General features: G+C 41.5%; 4 protein-coding genes across 8 annotated transcripts; 1 reads left to right on the top strand and 3 right to left on the bottom strand.

Annotated features, from left to right (window-relative positions):
• Positions 1 to 1,683: 1,683 nt before the first annotated feature.
• Positions 1,684 to 5,334, bottom strand: mmp21 (matrix metallopeptidase 21). Its single transcript, XM_040135864.1, has 7 exons — positions 5,195 to 5,334; positions 4,163 to 5,067; positions 3,511 to 3,650; positions 3,254 to 3,395; positions 2,873 to 3,130; positions 2,588 to 2,760; positions 1,684 to 1,995 (listed from the first exon to the last, which is right to left on the bottom strand). Exons 1-7 carry the CDS (start codon positions 5,332 to 5,334, stop codon positions 1,684 to 1,686), a joined length of 2,070 nt encoding a protein of 689 aa, XP_039991798.1.
• An 813-nt stretch (positions 5,335 to 6,147) lies between these two features.
• uros (uroporphyrinogen III synthase) lies at positions 6,148 to 11,063 on the bottom strand. 4 transcript variants are annotated; one of them, XM_040135043.1, is made up of 10 exons: positions 10,820 to 11,063; positions 8,195 to 8,278; positions 7,989 to 8,072; positions 7,792 to 7,888; positions 7,526 to 7,600; positions 7,056 to 7,130; positions 6,867 to 6,950; positions 6,650 to 6,735; positions 6,474 to 6,572; positions 6,148 to 6,372 (listed from the first exon to the last, which is right to left on the bottom strand). In XM_040135043.1, the coding sequence occupies exons 2-10, from the start codon at positions 8,255 to 8,257 to the stop codon at positions 6,250 to 6,252; spliced, it is 786 nt and encodes a 261-aa protein (XP_039990977.1). In that variant the 5' UTR covers positions 8,258 to 8,278; positions 10,820 to 11,063; the 3' UTR covers positions 6,148 to 6,249. The 4 variants fall into 4 exon arrangements, with proteins under 4 accessions (XP_039990977.1, XP_039990975.1, XP_039990976.1 ...); XM_040135041.1 differs by lacking the exon at positions 10,820 to 11,063 and adding an exon at positions 10,653 to 10,741; XM_040135042.1 differs by lacking the exon at positions 10,820 to 11,063 and adding an exon at positions 8,762 to 9,079.
• LOC120794213 (BRCA2 and CDKN1A interacting protein) lies at positions 9,050 to 13,167 on the top strand. Of its 2 annotated transcripts, none has more exons than XM_040135037.1 (7): positions 9,050 to 9,325; positions 9,729 to 9,803; positions 10,712 to 10,792; positions 10,894 to 10,980; positions 11,080 to 11,267; positions 12,146 to 12,314; positions 12,604 to 13,167. In XM_040135037.1, exons 1-7 carry the CDS (start codon positions 9,185 to 9,187, stop codon positions 12,772 to 12,774), a joined length of 912 nt encoding a protein of 303 aa, XP_039990971.1. In that variant the 5' UTR covers positions 9,050 to 9,184; the 3' UTR covers positions 12,775 to 13,167. The 2 variants fall into 2 exon arrangements, with proteins under 2 accessions (XP_039990971.1, XP_039990972.1); XM_040135038.1 differs by having other exon boundaries at positions 9,119 to 9,325; positions 9,729 to 9,813.
• Positions 13,168 to 13,187: 20 nt separating this feature from the next.
• On the bottom strand, positions 13,188 to 20,822 carry dhx32a (DEAH (Asp-Glu-Ala-His) box polypeptide 32a). The gene is made up of 11 exons (XM_040135036.1): positions 20,562 to 20,822; positions 19,508 to 19,701; positions 17,956 to 18,328; positions 17,611 to 17,850; positions 17,429 to 17,522; positions 17,044 to 17,193; positions 16,013 to 16,204; positions 15,633 to 15,773; positions 14,881 to 15,071; positions 14,605 to 14,795; positions 13,188 to 14,335 (listed from the first exon to the last, which is right to left on the bottom strand). The coding sequence occupies exons 1-11, from the start codon at positions 20,820 to 20,822 to the stop codon at positions 14,137 to 14,139; spliced, it is 2,226 nt and encodes a 741-aa protein (XP_039990970.1). The 3' UTR covers positions 13,188 to 14,136.
• Positions 20,823 to 21,543: the final 721 nt, after the last annotated feature.

Genomic DNA, 21,543 nt, shown 5'->3' with positions numbered 1-21,543 from the left:
TCAACTACATAGCCATATACTGCAGCAACAAACATATTGCATATTAGATTCAAACGAATGTGACTCTATTCTGAATTACAAAATGTTTATTAGTTCTCTTGTAGTGAGGTTATCCCTGTCAAATTTTTGAGGGGAATTTGCTGAAATGTGAAGATGGAAATGATGCCCACTCCTATTTATTAACTCAAACCCTCGAAATACCATAGAAATGACAAGGAATCACAGAATATTAGCTCAAGAAAACAAGCACACATCTTCAGCAGAGAAAGATGAACAAGGGCATCTATTTGAATGCTGTTAATGAGAGAGGAGAGGAAAAGCTCATTCTGTAAATGTGTGAGCAAACTCATCATCGCATCACATCCATCTCTGTAGCTCCACTTACCATGACATTTTGTTCCTTTGCTTGTAATTGATTTCTACTTCAATTTATTAATATAGCCTGTGGAGTGCCTGGAGCACAACGCCAGATATCTGGGGCCCACTAGGAGCTTAATCTCCTAAGATGAGCTGCATTAATAAGAGTGTTCAAGTAACATATTGATTACAGAATCAATGTCTGTTTCTTTCCACTATGCTCAAATGATTACTATAAAATGGAAAAGCATTAAGTAATGAGACAAGTCCCTTTTTCAATCATTTCGCTTCAATCTAAATTTCAAAAGACTGTTTTTTTGATTGATTGTGTGTAAATCTTGAAGCCAACCTTTCATAACAAGAAGGATTTCGAAAAATTGATCACTAAATAGCTGTTTTCCACCACCTCCAGTTTTTTATCGATAAAACTTATATTGTGTTTTTCCCCAAATGAATCCGAAACTTGTTGAACTGTGAGGGACGAATCATAACTCAATACTGAAGGGACTTTTGTATCACGGTTTCCAGGTCATATGGTTTTCTTTCGTGCCTGCAGGCAGCTATGGATTCGAGTTTCTGCAGGGGGTTTAGAGGGAAGTGACAGTTTCATACATTCAGTGCCTATATATGCAGTCAGATTTTCAAGCCAATAAGGAGCCATGGGACCCAGTTCCAGCATCACGGGGGAAAAAAGTGGATCTGGTAATAATTTTGTATCCTTCCAAGTAGCATATTCGGAAATAAGAAACAATCCAAGGAAACTGAATAAATCCCTACTGTTAATTATTGTGTGCAATTTATCTGATGATATACATTATACATCACTCCATGACATTTCTTTTTCTATACCATTGGGTCAAAAGACCACAGGCTTTCAATCTGCAAGTTTACCCAGAAACCACTCTCAGTCTTATGAATACATTTGCATTTTTATACATGCATAATAATAGATGTACTCTTTTGCATGTTTCTTCAAAAGATATAGTTCCAAATGTATCTGCCATGAGAAGTCACTCCAATTTATTCTCACTAATGTCCGAGGTCCCCTTGGATTGTTATCATGCTAGTATACATTTGGCAACCTCTGAGCGAGAGACAGAGCAGCTCTCGGATATATTAATAACACACCTCAGTGGAAATTAGCCAACAAAATACTCGCTTGTTGTTTTTGTCTTCAAGATAGATTATACAACAAACATGACCCAAAAAAGTATATAATGGATGTCTGCACACACATAACAACATGTATACTTACAACAACAGGTAAATCAGTAGACCCCATCAGGACACATAAATAGGGTTTATTATGTCTCTGCTTCAGCATCCTCAGCGGGTTAGTTTGAGTGCAGTGGGATGAACGTTGCAGATGTCGAACCAGTGCTGATCCACCTCCTTGTGCGGCAGCAGACCATTCCGTGGCAGAGAGGGCCGGGGCCCGCGCCAGCGATCGCGGCTGCCCGCCACCTGCCAGAAGCGCGTGCCCTTGAGTAGAAAGATGGCATTGTGGGTGTAGGAGAAGTAGGCAGCATCAATGTTGCCATCTGGATGGTCTCCGTTCACCATAGGAGGGAAAACATCTCTGATGTTTTTGGGGAAGCCTCTTGCCAAGCTGTTGGCTTCGACGTCAAATGCATACACCTGTTTGAACAGATAGTTGTTTCCCCTCTTATATAGTAATCGATTCAATTACAACAAGCAAACAAATCACAGAGGAAGTGTAGCAGGTTTGTTTGCATGGATACACTCCCTCATAATGCCGAAAAAAATAAATTAGCTTGGGCTTTAGTCTCTTCAAGAATTATTATAAAACACTGTTATTGTAAAACCACTTGTTCTACAAACTAGCATTGTTAGATTACAAAACACATAAGGAAACAGTAGTTGTAATGACAATTAAGCCAGGGATGGCTTAAAATGTTAGATGGGCCCCATGGCAAAAATTGAGCTGTTGCCCCTCCGTTGAAGCTCACCAGGATACATACATAATGCCCTCTGTGCACTACATATGCACCCTGCTGCCTCCAAGTTCCTGTTAACTACAGAGCACAGAGCGTACTATATATGGCAGCTTCATTATATGCCAAGAAACCAACCTGTAGTCCTGGGCTGTAATAAGAGATCCCATGTTGTCTGTGCGTCAGTCAGTTTGTGGTAATTTGATTGAGCTTTAGAAAATTATTAATAGATTTAGTTAGAGAGGTCAAAGAGAGGATAAGGATGCCATTCTTACAAGTGTCTTTTTGAAGAAGTAGATGTGGGAGTCCCTCCTGTCATAAAAGGCTGTGTCAATAGGACTGGACACCCCGGGGAAGCCTTCAGAGATTAACCTTGGATAGCGATGACCTTCTGGGTCCTGTCTGAATACCTTGTCATTCTCATTGTCATACCTCCAGAACCGAGTACCTGTACAACACAGGTACAGCACTTTCTCAATATCTCTTAAAGGAATATCATTACCCTGCTGACAAGTGTAATATCCGTATGTGTTTGCACGTGTAGTTTAATGTAAGAGTACCTTTAAAGAAGTACACAGCATCTCTTCTTCTGGACCACACATGCACGTATGCATCCACTCCGTCCGTGGGAATTCCACGCCAGCCAATCTGCAGTGCAACTGGATCCCCATAACGCGTTCGGTTATTTCTGTTCTCATACAACCAATACCAGCCGCCTCTCATGAAATAGGTGTTAAAGCGGATGACCACCTCCCCATAGGCCGTCTTCTCCTTTCGGATCCAGTCAAACACTGTGTTGAACCGACCCTTACAGCCCCCTAGAGAAAGAAAATGGTCCTTTTTGTCAGTCTACGAAGTGTGTAAAGAGAACTGAACCTTATTTACTGTATCTCTGGAGCTGTGTGTGATTATATCCACTAGATGGTGCTGTAACCATGTACCATAGAGGCGCTGTATGGCTTTCCTGTCCATCCAGTCCATCTCAAAGCCAGACTCATGTGGCAGATAGCTGGGCTGCATTATAGATCCAGGTCTATATATGTGGGGGAGACCCAAGACGTGGCCAATCTCATGAACTGCCACCTGATAGAGGGGAAATTAAAATGTTGTCAGAATGACTGAGCTTCAACTGAACTTCTCATTATTGTTGTCGTTGTACAACCTGACGATTCCTAAATTCATGGTGTAGCATGCTTACTTTGAGGAGGCTGATCCCACTCCCCGCATTGGAAGCAGTGAAATGTTCATCATCATCAAAGTGTATATCGCCCAGGAACCAGGCGTGGGCAAATTCTTGACCGGTGCCATCAAACCTCTGATTGCATCCAAGATGCCTTCCTGTGTGGGATAAAGTGGTAGGAGAATTTTAAAAGGTGCACTGTCCTCTCTGTTTCTTTGAATAAAATTAGGTCCATACGCAGTATAGAGGAAAAAAAAAAAAAACTTAAATCATCTTCTGCAGCTAAGCAAAGCTTTATTAGCTGAATCAACTAATCTTTGCTCTTTGGAACACTGTGATAGCTAATACAGCTAAAATATGTTGGTTCTTAACATTAAAACTATTTATATGGTCTCAATTGTTCACAGTAATTTAATGTTATCATTTAACTGAAGTACTTTTCTGTAATAAATACTGCCGTATTTACTATTTACTGTACTTTACTGTAAGTTTTACCATTGAATTTTACTTAAATAATTATATGTGCCATGAAGTTAAGATCATTTAATTCAGACAAATCTTCACAGAGAAGCGAGTGATGTCTTGAAACAAAAAGTAGTAGTAAAATATATAATATCCACTAATTTCTTCAAGAAAATATGTTGACATGAGTTTCATGGCTGAGACCTACCTGTGCCAAAGCCCAGCCTGATATCAACATCCTCCAGTGGGGAACGTGTGTCCTCCACAAACTCCAGCGGAGACACCTCACTCCACATCCTGAAGGCCAGTCTGAAGATGTACCTCTGCTCTTCAATAGACAACTGGCTGCTGTAGCCTTCTCCTATGAGCCTCCATTTCAGCACTTTCTTAGAAAAGGCCATGTAACCAGTCTCACTCAAGGCTCTCTTGTGCCTGCTTTTGGATACAAGAGTTGCGAGGTGACGTTTCCTGCGTCGTACTGCTTTGCTCCGACCCATGTTCGCACTGATATTTACCATTGGACTGTCCATGAGGATATCATGGGAGCTGTTTAGAGAGGTGTCGTTAAATAAGTGAAATTCTTCTGTGTAATTCATGCTGATGTCATTGGAAATGCCTGTGACGACACTTTCTGTGTCATTAAAATTGAATTCATCATCTTCAGAGGAGATTGCAGCACCAAAAGAAGGGACACTGATTACATTACTTGCTGTGTTGTTACTGTCAGTCTCATTAAAAGTGTCACTAGGACTGTTTTCAATATCTGAAGCACTACTGTTCTCAGCTGCCAGAGGGACGTTCAGGTCAATCTCCTTGTCAGGGACCCCACACCTTGGTTTATTCATTGCCACCTTGGTGGCCTCATCAAACACACCTGTGACAGGCAGGCCCGATACCTTCTGAAACTCCTTGAGTGCTGAAATATACAATTGGCTCTCAGTTGGTCCCTTGTGGTGATCTTGATCACCAATTTGCGGAGCATCCCTTGAATGAGGCCCTGACGTCCCCTCCAGGATCGTGGCTTGCAGTTCGTCCTCGAAGTCATCATCGGAGTCCGTGTGTGAATCTTCAAACTGGATCTCCTCCCAGTTCACTGGCTTCATGAATCCGTATCTAGATAGAAATAACTATAACAAGACATGGGTTAAATTACTTATGGTTCCTATGATGTATCATGAAATGTACAACCTAATAGACGTGAAAGCTGAAAAGACTGTAAGTAATTACCTCTGCTGTGTACTTGTCTGTTATAACCTCAGCTTGGAGAGAATTAAGGGTGTGCACGTCAGAATGATCCCGCTTGTGGAAAAGTTTCTCTGCATCAGATGAGCTAATGCTTGTCCAATAAAGCAAAATTATCAGCCGGGTAAAAGTCAGCATCGTGGTGTTGGGGATTATATACAAGTGATATGATGGCAAGTAAGAAGCCACAGTGTTTTATAGGCAAATCCTAGAGTTTTGCCACACCCATCTAAAGGTGCGACTCCGTGGAGATACCCACTATTCTCACCCTTGTGTGAAAAGTAAACGTGTCTTTACTGTCTGCAACTGCTAAATTGGACTGGATTGTATGGGTGTGTTACGCATGCTCCATCGGTTTTAAATGGACTGTTGTTGACCTGTAGAAAGAAGTGAAAACCTTTGCTTTCATGCAGACAATAAAAGAGTTTTAGGAAAATCATGACCTCTGCCAACACCTGTTTTGGCCTCACACACGCACACACACTTGAGTATTTACAGTGAATAACCATGACCAAACCTTCGATATCATCACACTAAGCAAAGTTTATTTTCAAAAATATACACTGACTTTCTTGAGCAAGCAACAACATCAATTATAAATTATATTCATTTAGATTTTTGTGGCCTCTTTGGCGCAAGAGGCCACTTTTTCTCAGTGCAAAACAGCCTAAGTATACATACATAACTTGTCAGGCGAGCAGGGAAGTGAAACAGACGAATCACTAGAATGGCACTCAGTAGAGTGCATACCTTCGCCAAACCCATTGTCAAGCAACATAGACCAGACTTCAGAGAAAAAGTTCAAAATTCATAGTAAATGATCCGGATCTGCCCCAAAATTGAATGGGTTCTTCCCTGGTCCATGCCCCATCCCTCCACCAAGTTTGGTGCAAATCAGTTCAGTGCTTTTTGTGTAAACCTGCAGTCAAATAAATCAACAAACAGACACGGTTGAAAACATTACGTCCTTGGCGGAGGTAAAAAAAATGTTTAAATAATACAGACTATACAAAGACAGAAGACAAAGTGGATGGTGGTGGTGGTGGTGGCTGGTTACTGTAGAGCTTTGGCTATCACTGCTGCCAGGTGTTCAGCTGTTGGCTTTTCTGCTGTACAGCTGACACACAAGCCTTCTGCGATCATTGCGTCTTGTGTTGTAGGCCCTATGGCCGCAAACTGGAAACAAAGACGTTTAAGTGACTATCAGAGGCACTGAAGATGTATTAAGTGCTGACATTCATGCAATTTTTATGTGTGTGACTATGACGAAGCCATACCTTCATTTGAGTCAGGTGTTGACCTGACAGCCTGCGTACCACCTCTAGGCAAAACTTCACTCCTGATGGACTGAAGAAAGCTATGCTGGCTGGAGTGCCCTTTGAATGCACAGACAAATAAACATTTTCCACATAAAAAGCATTCTCTAAAATGTAGTACGAGTGTGGGGTCTCACCTGCTCTGTGAAATAGTTCTTTAAATTCTTCTCCAGGTCTGGATGTTCAGCTGTTTGATAGACAGTCAGTGTCTCGAGGGGCACTCCTGGAAACAAAGAAGCAGATCTCTGCAGTGATAAAGGTAGCGCAATTACTATTTTATAATTAGTACAACCCCAGTGGGACTTTTATCACCTTGAGTTTTAATCGTGAGGAACAACAGGGGGAACTGCTTACCACTTTCCCTTAAAGCTGTGGGCAAGACTTCTCTTTTGATTGAGCCACAGGGGAAAAAAAGGGGGGGAATATTTGTGTCCTCTCCTATGATGAGAATTAAGTAAAAGGTCATATTAGTTATCAGAACAATCACCAATATTCGATTAAAGTGAAGTGTGAAGAATGTGCAAGTATAAAATCATATTGTACGTTCAATGATAACACGTGATAAGACCTCTGCTGTCCCCGTGTCCTCACCCAAAGGGTTCAGACCCAGATTTCGTACTGTGGATAAAAAATAAAAAGGATTTATAAGATATTTAATGGTGATATCGTGTCGTGGCAGAGCAAATGTAATAATAATAATAATAATAATAATAATACTATAAGCAAACTATAAAAACTGACAACAAAGAGATCCAACTGCTGACATTTACTATGAACAAAGAAGGTAAAACACACGTCAGGAAGGTGCTGCACCTGTGTCACAGCAAGCTGTCACTTGTGTACAACCTATTTCCAAATGACTGGGGGAGGTAACATCACTTGACACATCCCTGTGAGCACCAGGTGCCTGCCAAACTCCGCTACAATTAGCATTAACATAGCAAAGGTTTATAAGAGGCACAAAGCACAAAGATGGACATTTAGAAAAATTATTTTAAGTGACAATAACTCACCTAATGCAGCAGTTGCCTTCCCAACCACATAGATGGACTTGGCGTTCCATTTGTCTTTCACAGAGCTGTTCCACTCTGAATTAATAATTAGGAAAAAGATAACATTTAATCAAACTTAATCAAACAGTGAAATTATTTAAAATCTCAGTTAGCATTTCAGAAACATAGTAAAAAGAATTAATGGACATTCAACCAAACACATGCTTTCAGGGGATTAAGATCATTATATCAGTGAGGTTGAAATGGAGTTCTCTGTATCCTCTCACCTTCCCTTCTTCCGTCTGCTTCTAAGCACATCTTCACAGCCTCCACTGCCCTGGGACTAGTAAATATAAGACCTCCATGTTTTTCTGGTTGGAAAAGCTGAAAAAGAAAGACATCTTAAACAACTGAGAACGTGAAACATGAAAAAGGAGAATAAGTGACAAAAGTATTCATTTTATACCGTCACAATATAATTTACCTTATCTGACAAGGTGTTTAATGAGACAAACTTAAAAGACAGCACAGGGATTAAGGTGGCTTTATGACCATGTGACGCCAGCTCCTGGGGAATCGAAATAATAGACTCAAAATGTGCAGTCAAATGCAAATCATTAAAATTTCACTACTGTTGTATCTGAACTGAATACCATTAGATGCAAGTTAATCTGGAGAAACTGCCTCTACCTTGATGTAAGGATCAGGTCCAGACTCTCCATCTCTTGGCTCTTTGAGAAGCAGTACATGCATCTTGATAATGACCTTAAAACACTGGGTCGACACAATAAATATGAAAGAAAACAACAGTACAAACCAGTGTGGAATATGGACACTGCTGTCAAGAATGCAGCCAAAACTCTTCAATGCAAAAACACTCTGGACAGTGGGTGTGAGGGCACAGCAAGCTAAGCTACACCCTTAAACTGTCATATGCAGCCTGCTGATAACAATGGTGTTGAGTCACGATTATTGGACTGTATATGGGGAGACAAATAAAAAGCAATAATGCCTCACTTTCCTGGTTGGAACCGTTGTATGAAGCTGAAACGTGGTTATTGTCCTCTTGCGTGTTATTGTTTACATTAGCAAGACAACACTGAGTGAGAGTTTAGCTAAAGTAACCGTCCCCGTAAAAGGACCTGTCCGTTATGCCTAACGATATTAAGCGACTAATTTATCTTGTTTGTGTGGTACAATGATATATCCTACAACAGATGGTCAATAAAGACAACATATTAGACTAAATTCATGTACCTTGCGTTGTTCATACAGCTGAGCACATATCGACTTCAGCCACGGACAAGAAGGGGAGACGTAACACTGAATATTTGACTAACCTCCTTAAAAACAAACTATATGTGAGAAACATTATTCATTACAATAATGTAATAAAAATAATTCTAACATGTAGTGCGAATATCTATTTATGACAGTAACGTAGTAGTTTAGGCATAATTTAAAGAACTGTCATTCCCCTTTTGTAAAATGGTGTATTCCGTTTTACGAACGGGTAACAAGACGACATTGCGGCTCCGAGGGCTGCAACGGCAAGGGGCAAGTAGTGTAGATTCGGAGCCGTAATGGTGGCTTCACTACGTCACTTTCATGGCTCTCTCCAGCTGAACTGTAACTTTTGCCCCGCCCACTCGGTCGACACGCGTGTTACTTGTTTGCAGCATGGCTTCGTCGGCTAAGAGGAGAGCAGTAGGTTTGGGAGAAAATCCCGAGGAAAGTGAAAACAGCTCCGATGAGAATCCGGAAGAGGACGAAGATTCCGGGGAGGAGGACAGCGAGGCATCAGAGGAAGAGATCAATGAGGTAAAAGAACAAATTATTCGTTGATTGGCCTTGCTAGCAAGCTACTTAGCTAGCTAACCCAGCTGTCGACATGTACTGTAGTTACTGTTGCAGTTGGGCAGGTAAGTATAAATAAGTATATTAATAAGTAAATAATTATATAAAATAAACAGGAATATGGAGCAAAGTTATTATACAAATGTAAAATTAGTTTATTTTGTAATAACTTGATTGTGAAAAAGTAGTTTTACAGTGCACGTCAAATACCCACTTGAGTGAAACCAGAATCTCAGATTTACTCTAAAACTACGTGAAAAAGCTACTCCGTTGTAGCAACAAAAGTACTTGTAATCGATTACTTTCCACACAGGCAGGTTTCTGCTGTCGATAAATGCTCTCTGCTTTGTTATTGTTTCTCATTCAGGAGGTCATTGTGGACTTCGAAGCCCACACCATTTCAGACAGCGACTTCAATGGCATCAAGAAACTATTGCAACAGGTTTGGGACAGTATGTACACTCACCTAGCACACTGATAGGAACACCATACTAATACTGGGTACGGTCTGCCTTTGCTCTCAAAACAGCCTCAATCCTTCGCTCCATGGATTCCACAAGATTTTGGAAACATCCCCATGAGATTCTGGTCCATGTTGACATGGTTGCATCAAATAATTTCTGCATATTTGTGAGCTGCACATTCATTCTGCCGATCGCCCATTATACCACATCCCAAAGGAGTTCCACTGGATTAAAATCCGGGGAGGCCGCTGAAGTACCCTGACCTTGTTGTGATGTTTATGAAACCAGTTTGAGATGACCTTTGCTTTGTGACATGGTGCTTTATCGTGCTGCAAATGGCCATTAGAGGATGGGTAAATTGTGGCCATAAAGGGATGCACATGGCCAGCAACAATATTCAGATAGGCTGTGGCATTGAAACCATGATTGATTGGCATTAAGGGGTCCAAGGTGTGCCGAGAAAACACTCCCCACCATTACACCAACAGCAGCAATCGAGATTCATCGGACCAGGCTACATTTTTCCAGTCTGCACCTGTCCAGTTTTAGTGAGCCTGTGCCTACTGAAGCCTCAGATTTCTGTTCTTGGCTGACAGGAGTGGAACCAGAAATGGTCGCCTACTGCTGTAGCGCTGAGATCAGGTTTTTTTTTTCCCCCATTCTGATGTCTGGTGTGAACATTTACTGAAGCTCCTGACCTGTATATGGCTGATTTTATACATTGCACTGCTGCCACATGATCGGCTGATTGGATAATTGCATGAAAAAGCAGGTGTACAGGTGTTGCTAATAATGTGTTTGGTGATGGTATGGTAGCATGTTCATACCTTGTGTGGTAGGTGAAGCATGGCCTCACTGATTTCACCTCTAATATGTTTGGATACAGCTCTTCTTGAAGGCTCATGTAAATACTTCAGAGATGACAGACATCATCATCCAACAGAATCATGTCGGAAGTGTCATCAAGGTGAGTTGCTCAATAGTCTAATCTCACCTCAGATTTTACAGGTGACTTTCCAGCAGTTTCAGCTCTAACACGCTTTCATCTTTCCCGTCTCTGTGCTCCAGCAAGCTGATGTACCAGAGGACAGTGATGACGACGACCCAGATGAAGTGTTTGGGTTCATCACTATGCTCAACCTAACAGAGAGAAAGGTAACACCCCTGGTGCACACCTTACAGACTAATTGGCTGTCATGGGCTGTGACCATTCGTTTTCAGTGTCACTATATCCGCGTCTGATGCTGCTGGCAGGGTGTGCAGTGTGTGGAGGAGGTAAAGGAGCTGATCGTGGATCAGTGTGAGAAGAGCTCCACCCAAAGTGCGACAGAGCAGCTAGAGCAGATCCTCAATGACACCAGCAAGCCTGTGGGGCTACTGCTGAGTGAGCGCTTCATCAATGTACCTCCACAGATTGCGCTTCCACTCCACAAACAGCTCCAGTGAGTTCTACTCTCTCCCCGTATGTCCTCCTCAGCATTTCCTTTCAGGCAGAAATCTACTCCAAATCATCTTAACCCTTTTAAAAACGGCTAGAGCCATCTTGATGGTTTCTTATAAAAATGGAAATAAAGGTGCCATAAAACGCATCATCATACCACTTCTAAAATAGGGTGTGAAATGCGTATTTTTTCTTACAATTTTATCATACAACATATAATTTTTTGCATCCTCTAGTGAGAGAATCTGTTCCCACTGCAGCACTTATTGCAGTTTTGCTGTATGCATCTGAGTTGTTCTGCATTTGTGTTTACAGTGCACCAAAAATAATAATTCCAATTGAAATTTATGTTGGGAGGCTGCAATTGGTAAGCATTTTTAATTGTGAAAGAAATTAAAAAAAAACTACATTTATTTATTTATATTTTTTTGTGTTAATAAGACATTGTCAGGGTGGCATTTGAGAGCAAAGAGACAATGCCACTAAGAGGCAAAACTGTATTCACCCATTTGTTCTGATCACACCATAGCATCCTGGACATGAGCCTGTTCACGAACCTTTGTAATCAGGGCAATTAGTGGGAACCGCATTTGCCTCTGTACTTTGTATGAATTGATAATTATTGTTGAAGCTCTGTTGTTGAAATAGATCCTTTTGATCTTATAGTGCTTTGTAAAAGATAAATAAACTTTAAAGATGGGTTGACTGCTTTTTATGACTGCATCTAGATTTGGAATATTGCTCATGATTCTAATAGCTGAAGGAGTATCTGTCGTATCTCTGTGATTTGAAAAGAAAAATGTTCATGGTCGAAAATAAATCAGTCTTTTGAAAGTGTAGTGTGCACGAAAATAAATGGAATTTAATTCTGTCCTCCAGAGAAGAAATAGCTGAAGCTCAGAGGACAAATAAGCCCAACGGGAGGTGTCACTTTTGTCTGATGATAAGCAAGACCTGCAAAGAGGCAACCAAAAGTATCCCAACCAGAGGAGGAGCTCCCAAAGAGGAATACATGTTTGTCAATGCAGAGGAGGAATTCTTCTATGAGGTAAAGTCAAGTAAATGCAAGCAGTCTAAGAATGAAATGTTGAGTAATATGCAGGGAATGCTTACATGCAGTATTTGGATGACAACTTTGTTCTTTTAGCTTTGAACTAACCTTGTATACAAGGTGTTATTTACAATTACTATTTTCCAAGTATCAATCTAAAAATTCGAAGTGTGTTTTTCTTCTAATTAATTTCAATTTTAATATATTTATTACTCCAAAGTAGAAAGAAGTGATGTAAATCATTTGTGTTCATGTCTAAATATTCTTGTCTGTATTCTCCTTACAGCAAGCCATCATGAAGTTCCACTACTCGGTCCAGGAAGAGGCAGACTCCTGTTTGAGTGGCAGGTGGTCGTTCAGTGACGTCCCCATGAAGCCTTTCAGGACAGTGATGCTGATACCAGCAGACAGAATGCCTGCCATCATGGACAAACTCAAAGAATACCTAACTGTGTGAACCTCATAATATAACCAAGACACCTGTGTACACACTGAGGACTTTCAGGATCATGGAAATGGTTCACTATTCTCTAGAGAGACTCTAGAAGAAATGTCTTGGTCCCATCAGCTACGGTAGTACCAGTATAGTAAACTTGATGGTACATGTTCCACAGTGATGGTTTTTTTTTTTTTTTCAGCAATTGTAGATAGTTTTTACAAATTCCTACTTCATTTAAGAAACAATGCAGAAGGAAATCACCACATACCCTGCTTATACTGTAGAAATATACAACTGTTATATCATGAATATAAGAAGTACAGCACAGTCAGGCTCACATTTTCTTTTTTTTCAAAGACTTCTGTTTATAAAAACATTATGAATCATGACAATTAAAGATGATAAATCCTTTGTGTTAATGAAATCAGCTGAAATGGGTGAGTTTGGAGTCTCAGCAGATGGTGGAGGAAGAGATGTGTCATTTGCCATTAAGTCAAATTACTGAATATTAAAGCTCTATAAATTTATCAAATTGATAAAAATTCCAGATATCCTCGATGACATAACTTGGCAAAAAGCTGCTTTAACCAGTTTGTGTGTTAATGCGTTATGTCTGCGTGCTGTGACAATCATTTGCCGCCGTAATCTAGGAGCAGGTCAACTCATCCATACTGTTTCAGTCTCAGAAAACCAGACCCTCAAACACGCCTTGTTAACTTGAAGAGAAAGGCACACCAACACCTCCTGAAAAGGGTGGCTTTGCATAAGAAACAAGGGAACGGAAGCAGGTGACAAGGTGACAAATGACTTCTCCAGCTGCTCGTACATGCATCAAAGTGCTAGCCCATCTCTTTCAGTCTGCATCTTCCTGGTTATTTGCACAGGGGGTGCAATGGGTTGTTATTTTTCCTCTCTTTAAAGTAGGGCGGCAGACACACCCCATCTGCAGCCCCTCTGCAGCTCATTAGAGTCTAAAAATCTACACAGCTGTCGGGATACTGGTATTTCCAGACACACCGGGTTGGGTGGGGAGAGCAGAGCAGGGGAAGGGTGAGTGAACCCTGAAAGAAGAAAACGTCTTCAGATGCTAGCACTCAGAGAAAACGAGGCTACACATGTTTTAGATCACAACTGATAAGAGGTGTTCATGATTTGTTTACTACTTTCACAACACGTCAACTCACTAGACAACAGCTTCACCCTCTGAATAGGTCAGCAAGTGATGGAGAACATGAGACCATCAAAACAACTTTTAAGCAATGTAGTAAATCAATATTACAGTCTCTGGTTTGCATTGACTATAAATATTTTACAAGCATATATATATATAAATATTGGAGATAAGATTGGAGCCCAGATTTTCACATATATGATTGCAGATCATTGAATCGCACATCTGTCATAAGTCTGCGGCATCACTGCGCAGCCGCTGTTGGCGTCACTGCTGATTGCTGCAGCTTTCTGCTTCTCATCTTTACATTTTCGGGATCCATCTGGGTCCAACATGTCTTGCAGTATGTCTTTGCTTTCACTGGGGGGCAGATTGTAGAAGAAGTACAGTGGTGCCATTTGAATGAACCTAAAACGACAAACAGAAATTAGATGAAAAACAAGAATGTGGTCAATAAACACAGACCCTAAAAACAACCGCTGTGGAGATTTAAAAGAGGATTAAAAAGATTAGAATTAAAACGTAACCAAATGGCTCTGTTGTACTGTAATAATAGCAGTCAAAACATTTTTATCTCCTCATTGTGGTGTATAACAACATAAGCTATGAGAACTCCGATCTAATCTACTAGTACACATTGCGTATCTAGTAGGGGTCTTAAAAACGGATTGACTTACACTTGAGGGGAAATTTCGGAGACTGTTCTCATGCAGTTGTTCTCTGACAGAGTGTACTCGTGGAAAACAACCCACTCTGGCAGTCCAAGCTTCTGTGACTGAGCCCCGTAGCCGGAGAGCGGATGCACCTGGGCCATGTGCTTGTGTGTCAAAATGAAGTAGTTTCCGGATCCGTCCACGTCTCGAGCAATCTACGAAGAGGACAGACACTAGACGTGAATACAGTTTAATCACTGGAGGCAGAGTTATCAATGCTGACATTTAGTTTCCATGTACCTGCATGAAGAACCCAGCCAGTAGAGCTCTTTTGATGTTGAGGGTGTTAGTCTTGGTTCCAAAGGAGGGGTCGGAGACAGGAAGCTCGATTCTGTTCAAAGTGTCGGTCAACTCTGATCTAATGGCCTCAGCTGTCTTCAGGGCAGAATGATCCAGGAAATAGTCCTGGCACCACTTTTCAGCACTGAAGTCTGGGAAAAAGGCATCACATACAGTGAAGTAGAATTTCGGTCAAACTGAGGCATACCTTGAGACTCAGAAATGGGGCCACAGTATGGAACTTACTTAAAACTACATTCAAAACCATGTTCAGCTTGGATTAGGTTCACAAGTGTCTTAATAAAATCAAAATCACTTTTTTTTTCCTGTTAGTTTCATTTTTAAACCTGAAATAAAAACAAACAATTGTGACTGGATAAAAATAATGATCACACTTTGCAAATGATTAATTCAATGGTAATGATTTAACTGATACTCAGATGGTCCATGTCAAGAAGTTACCCCTTTTTAAGACCTCATCAACGTCAATGTCCTTTTATTTTATTTGTTTGTATTAGTTAGTTAGTTAGATATCATTTTTTCCTCTATCTTTTAGGTATGGAAACATAGTGTATTTGAGATTTATTCTGAAAATTTCTCAAATGTAAACACTTTGACATGACCCTGTGTGTGTAACGCTATCGTGCTATGTGTTTAAAAGTGTATTATTTTACTTGACAGTAGATTGGTTCTGTTCCGTAACAGTGTCTCACATTGTTCTCTCTGGCTTTGTTTGAAGGCATTGTAGATGTTTATGAGAGTGAAGTGATCGCCCTCAGGGTGCTGGAACTTTCTGTGACACTGGACTGCCTCGTGGGCCATGCCAGCAGGTGGCTTCAGGAAGCAGCTTGGCGCTAAAAAGACAAGGAAACAATGAGGTCAGCATCACTTAAAGAAGCCACTCTAACCAAAGACCATCTGGTTCAGTGTCTGAGAGAAACTACAGCTTTGTTTCTATCTGAAGATGAGCTACCACAACAATGTCCATATGGTGAATCCGTGAACCAAACAAAGGCTCTTCACTCATTAGGAGTACTTGTAACAAATCTTATTTTGATTATAAACTAAAGTTTTACACAAGGCGCATTAGTACCTGACAGCATCGCTGCGATCGTCAACATCTCACTCACACAGTCAAACTCGCAGGATGCCAGCAGAGCTTTGGCCATCTGAGGTTCCAGAGGGATTTCAGACATTATGATGCCAATCTCAGACAAGTTGCCATCGTCATCCAAAGCGGCGAGGTAGTCTAGCTCCTCTAATGCCTGCATGAGACCCTCAGGATCTACCAAAAATGAATACAGAAGCATGATTGTGTGGCTTTGTGTAACATGTCATAAATTTCTCTCATCTCTGTATTATATATATGTCGTAGTGGTATATAGCAGTTTGTCTATCAATTATACTTAAAGTCATTATGTGGAGAAAATGTAAATTCCTGACTTTGGTGCCCCCCCCTTTGATAGCATCAAAAACACACACACTGTGATAGATGAGCCAAAACACAAAACAAATAGACTGCACCAATTTCTCTTCTTTCTCTACAAACACATACTTTTTTGATCAGAATCATTTGAAAGATACTACAAAACACAAAAATCCTACAATATATGGCTTTAAGAAGTCTATATCCCACATAACTCTGACACATGATATATATGCATATTAGGGAACGTTATTTTTGTGCAAAATTCTGCAAGAACTTAGAGATATTACAGAACATTTGGCCTGTACTTCCTCTTCATTGATTCATTCATCTTCATTGATTCATTCATCTGGCGCTGCCCTAATGAGACATGTTGTATAATCGTTAATGAGGTGGCCTCTTTTAGCCTGTTCTGTTCTCTTCGTGATAGGGTGGGTCAGAGCTCAGACAATGGTTAGTACTAGGGCCTTGTCAGCTCAGCTAAATCATGGCTGACTGGGCCCAAACAGCTACACAGAGAGAATTCATTTGTACTTCCTTTAGCCAAAAAAACTCTCCCACATACACTTCTGGTTGTGTTTTAGAGTGGGGTAGATATGCTGTCTGTGGGAACCAATAACCCAAAATAAAAATGCTTGTAATCATGAAACGTGTTTGAGTGGTAAACTTGTCCAGTTTCCTCTGGAAGGATACTTCACCTGGTCTGTTCATGAAATCGCACTGTCCAAGGCCAGCTATCTCCATCCTTTTTAGGAAAAGGACTGTTGGCGTAATGTCCGACTCCAAGATCTGTGGGGAGTTCTCTGCAGGGAGCTGGCTCTCCTCTGGATACAGGCAGAAACATTTACCTAGGAAATAAAGTGAACCCAATTCAGATGGGAAAAACTTCATGCACCTAATTGTGGTTTTACATTAAGTTATTTGATTAACTTTGGAAGCTTTTACTCCAACATTATCATAGTCAAGATTCAGGGTTGTTTTTTTTATCATGTACGAGTTTGATTTTCAAAGCATCAGAAACAAACCTCTTTAACCGTTTCAACTGGTTCAACTAGCCTCCAGCTAGCACACTGTCAGACATACCTGTTGGCCCAGACAGCTGCTTGCGCATGTCTGCCTGACATTGACTGATGGGTTGAAGTACCTCCGAGTTAGCTCTTATTCTTGGATTGTACACCTACATGAGTAGGTAAAAACCATATACTAATTAATATCAGCAGAATACTCATTTAGGTAGAAACGGCTTATTGGAAGTAATAACTTACCATTTTTTTCTGGACTCCAGTGTCAATGACAAAGTTGACAGACTCTGTAGACCACCACATGTCCTCCCCCTGTTGGGCAGAAAGGAAAACTCTCCTTGACCCCTTGGAGTCTGGCGGCTTGGTCAGAAAAGGCAGTAGCCCGCCCCGGCCTGGGAACATGACCACAAGCTCCATCTGGCCTAAATCCAATCCCAGCCTGGTACCCTCTCTCTGGAGAATGCTTTGGGCACATTGGACCTCCTGCAGGAGCAGTTACAAGTAAATGTAGGACAAGAGAAATTTGTTAAACCAGTCTGGGCTCTGAGCCCAATGAAACACAATGCAAATACAATAATAATCTCTTACATTAGCTGAGGCAAAAAACACAACAACATCTCCATCCTCTTTGGTTCGATGGATCTCCAGCACCAGTCTCAGTGCTGAGTAGAAGTAATCTTTGTTCCCACTGTTGCTGTGGACCACGTCAGCAGGACATGCAGCCTCCAGATTGATGAGCGGGATGTTGCCGTAATGGCACAGCAGTTTGTCAGCCATGGGTGGGACGGCAAGGACCACCACCCTGAGCTCAGGCCTCTGCAGCAGGATGTCCTTGAGGAGACCCAGTAGTACGTCTGTGTTAACTGTCCTCTCGTGGGCCTGGTCAATAATAATGGCCCCATAGTGCTCTAGAAAAGGGTCTGACATCATCTCTCTCAGCAGCATATCATCAGTGCAATATCTGAGTAATAAAAGCCAACAGAGGGGTTATTAGAAGTTTAATTTTTGTTATCTATATATTTATATAGATATATCTATATCTTTATGTAGATATATCTATATATAGATATATCTGTATGGTAGCAAACAGTTACTTCCGGCAGGTTTCGGACCAACATTATCATTGATTTTGGAGTCCAATATTCACCCTGTTTTAGCTATGTTTTTGGTCTCCACCAACTCGTGACGGAAATAGCTGCTAAATTCTCCACTACTTTACTTTTGTCTGTCCGCCATGAAATGCTGAGCAGGCGGTATACAGCGGGCTTTTAAGAGCTTTTAAGAGCAAAATGACTCAGTAATGTCAACTACACAACGACAAATATCAAAAGTTTGCTAACTGTAGCTGCCATAAGCTAGTCATGTTAGACCAAGGCAGTAGCAGCAAAAGCCCTGTGTGTAGTGAAGTAGGAAAGAGTGTGTTTTACTGCTTATGAATTCAACCTTTCATTTGTAAGAGGAAGACTGCATTATTTCTGCTTTCAAAAAGTCACCAAGACTTGCTTTGAGTCTAGGACATGCTGTGAAAATGCTACACATGTGGCATATAATAATGGCTGAGTACTGCATGTGTATAGGCATTCACTACAAAGTGCAATGTGTTAAAGGTGACATTAGGGCTCATTACTGTCATCACTGATTTATCTTTTATGTTTTTTGTTTTTTTTGCTTAATAGATTGTGTAGCCTGAGAAAAATCTAAAAACTAATGAAAAATGTCCATCACAAGTTCCCAGAGCCCAAGATGGCACTTTCAGATTTTGTTTTGTTGGACTAAAAGTCTAAAAGCCAACGATACTCACTTTACGATGATACAAAACAGAGAAAAGCTGCAAATCATCACATTTGAGAAGCTGGAACCAGTGAATGTTTGGCATTTTGGCCAACAAATGACGGATATTGTTGTGTTACAAGGAGACATTATAATAAGCATAATGTCCTATGAATTCAAATTTGCCCACTTCATCTAGACTGAAGCTGAATCTTTCCAGGAGGTCTGTGCGTGTGCCATCCATGATGTGACTGAGGAGCACAGGCGAGGTGGAAAAAAATGGAGAGTGACAGAGATAGTTTTTGGATGATATCAAAAAGTGTGCTGCTGGTGGCTGTGACATAGACAGACAGAGAGCTTGTCAACAAACCTAAGAACAGTGTCGGAGGAGCAGCAGTTCTCGAGAGGGATGGTGTAACCCACTTCGTGGCCTATGTTGACATCCATTTCATCAGCCACACGCAAGGCCAGATCTACGGCCTGCTGCCTGTTGGTCTGTGTGCACACAACCATGCCATGCTGGTACTGGGCAGACAGGCAGAACTCTGCACACCACTGAGGGATCTGAAAGAGAATAATCACTGAATGTTGTTCCACACTTATTGTATGTCTTGACATTGCTTCAGAGTAATAATTCTCCTTAAAACAGACCCTTTTTTATTCAAATCAACTTGGTTTTCAGTTGTGGGCATGCTTTCAGGATTGTAGCAACGGCTTTTGTTTAAGCACACAGCAAAACAAACAGTGACAGGAGATATCCTATGGTATTATCGCTCATAATGCAAAATTGCTTTGGCAGCAAGTGCCGGCTCCAGCGGATCCGGGCTTAGCACCAGGAGGTCCCCTAACACCCCTGCTGGAGCCTTTGTGCTGGCTGACTGTCAGGCAGGCAGGCTGGAGCTTGGACAGCATCACAGTGACACAACAGCATCTGCTGAGCTGGGCAGCCTGTTCACCCAGACTCACATTGTGGTACTCCTTCAGTCAAAGTTTTATACATTAAAAAAAAAAAAAAAAAAAGTCACAAGAATCAAAACTATATCTGAGAAATGAAGTTGTGCCCATGGCAGAGGAGCGTGGAAATGCTGGACGGCGTAGCCTTCTCAAATTTGCTGTCAACGGGCTGAACTCAGCATGTGGCAATAAGCTGCATGCAAGTACAAACTGGGTTATGCTTTGGTATTTGGCTCCAGTCTGGAGGAAGTCTAAATGTACCTGAACAGAGAAAAATACGGAGAAGTAAAAGGACATGCACTGTTCTCTATGTCTGATGCCCTATGCCCCACGTTACTGTGTAGATGAAGGCATCCCACCCGAAAATAAAGTTTTCTTTAATGAAATCTTTCTGAAAGACACTTTACATCTCCTCCATCCTGCTCTTGTTTCCTGAGAACACATTAATATTAATGAGCATGTACTCTTACCTGTGTACTCCGCCCAGTCTTTGCTGTCCCACACACAATAACCAGCTGGTTGTTTACCAGAGCGTCCTCGAACTCGCACCTGACCTTCCACACAGGCAGAGTCTTCCTCTCTTTCAGTAATTTGTAGTAGCGTGAGGAGAAGGGCAGTCCGTCGAACTGATTTAACTCCAGGTCATCTCCAAAGCCAAACGAATCTTCCCCGGGACACTCTTCACTTCCAGGGTAAATGTCTGGCTCCGCTGAATTATTTTCCTCCGACATGACACATTTATATTTGTTAATCGGGACGAGATGGCACAAGTGGTTTTTTCTTGTTTTGTTTTGTTTTGTTTTGTCCCCCCCCCCAAAAAAAAAAAAAAAAAACACACGACTCCAGCTACGACTCCATTCAGATTAAATTGGGTGTATTCAAAAACGTGCAGAGCGTCGCTGCTCGGCTTCCTAACTGCTGAATCTGCACGTCTCACGCTGCTCAAAGTTTGGAGTCGTCCAGGCTGAGGACGGTCCGACGCGCACTGCGCACCGGCGCGTAATTTCTCCTCCGGCGTGGCTTCCCACGTGTTGCGATCTGCGCAGGGGCTCCACACTCGCGACCGAGCGGTGTGCGCGAGCCTGCCAAGATCGCCCGACCGTCAGCCACATGATCACGTTGCAAAGTTGCGTGTGGGGGGGGGGGCGCCGGAGCCGAGGATGCTCCCGGCACTGCCGCAGTATCCGCCTTTTTGAATGTGACGCTGGAAAGGAAGAGGCGCAAATGTTGGCGGTCTTTCTTCAGTAAATGCGATATAATCTCAGTAGTGGCCGGTAGAATGCAGTGTAACGTACATGGAAGCTAATTTCGGCCAATTAGAATTGATATAGTTGTTCGAGACCGTATCTTACAGTATGAGAAACTCTCAAATTTATGAGACACGTCTATATTAAAAAAAACAAAACACTTTATATTGAAAAAAATGTTTTTCTTTCCGAGTGCCGGAAGTGA

This window comes from Xiphias gladius, chromosome 9 (assembly GCF_016859285.1).
Source record: "Xiphias gladius isolate SHS-SW01 ecotype Sanya breed wild chromosome 9, ASM1685928v1, whole genome shotgun sequence".
In the NCBI taxonomy this organism is placed as follows: domain Eukaryota; kingdom Metazoa; phylum Chordata; class Actinopteri; order Istiophoriformes; family Xiphiidae; genus Xiphias; species Xiphias gladius.
This window is presented reverse-complemented; position numbering and strand designations above follow the sequence as displayed.

Excerpts from the sequence above, each read along its gene's own strand:
- mmp21 (XM_040135864.1), bottom strand. The coding sequence starts at position 5,334 with ATGCTGACTTTTACCCGGCTGATAATTTTGCTTTATTGGACAAGCATT. Across the intron at positions 2,761-2,872 it reads TGCTGTGTACTTCTTTAAAG|GTACTCGGTTCTGGAGGTAT; the intron begins GTACTCTTACAT and ends TGTGTTGTACAG. Across the intron at positions 1,996-2,587 it reads ACTTCTTCAAAAAGACACTT|GTGTATGCATTTGACGTCGA; the intron begins GTAAGAATGGCA and ends CTGTTCAAACAG.
- LOC120794213 (XM_040135037.1), top strand. The coding sequence starts at position 9,185 with ATGGCTTCGTCGGCTAAGAGGAGAGCAGTAGGTTTGGGAGAAAATCCC. Across the intron at positions 9,326-9,728 it reads CAGAGGAAGAGATCAATGAG|GAGGTCATTGTGGACTTCGA; the intron begins GTAAAAGAACAA and ends TTTCTCATTCAG. Across the intron at positions 11,268-12,145 it reads CCACTCCACAAACAGCTCCA|AGAAGAAATAGCTGAAGCTC; the intron begins GTGAGTTCTACT and ends TCTGTCCTCCAG.
- uros (XM_040135041.1), bottom strand. The coding sequence starts at position 10,673 with ATGCTTCACCTACCACACAAG. Across the intron at positions 8,073-8,194 it reads GACCTGATCCTTACATCAAG|GAGCTGGCGTCACATGGTCA; the intron begins GTAGAGGCAGTT and ends TCGATTCCCCAG. Across the intron at positions 6,573-6,649 it reads AGAACTATTTCACAGAGCAG|GGCACTCCAGCCAGCATAGC; the intron begins GTGAGACCCCAC and ends GTGCATTCAAAG.
- dhx32a (XM_040135036.1), bottom strand. The coding sequence starts at position 20,822 with ATGTCGGAGGAAAATAATTCAGCGGAGCCAGACATTTACCCTGGAAGT. Across the intron at positions 19,702-20,561 it reads AGACTGGGCGGAGTACACAG|ATCCCTCAGTGGTGTGCAGA; the intron begins GTAAGAGTACAT and ends ATTCTCTTTCAG. Across the intron at positions 16,205-17,043 it reads CGATTTCATGAACAGACCAG|ATCCTGAGGGTCTCATGCAG; the intron begins GTGAAGTATCCT and ends CATTTTTGGTAG.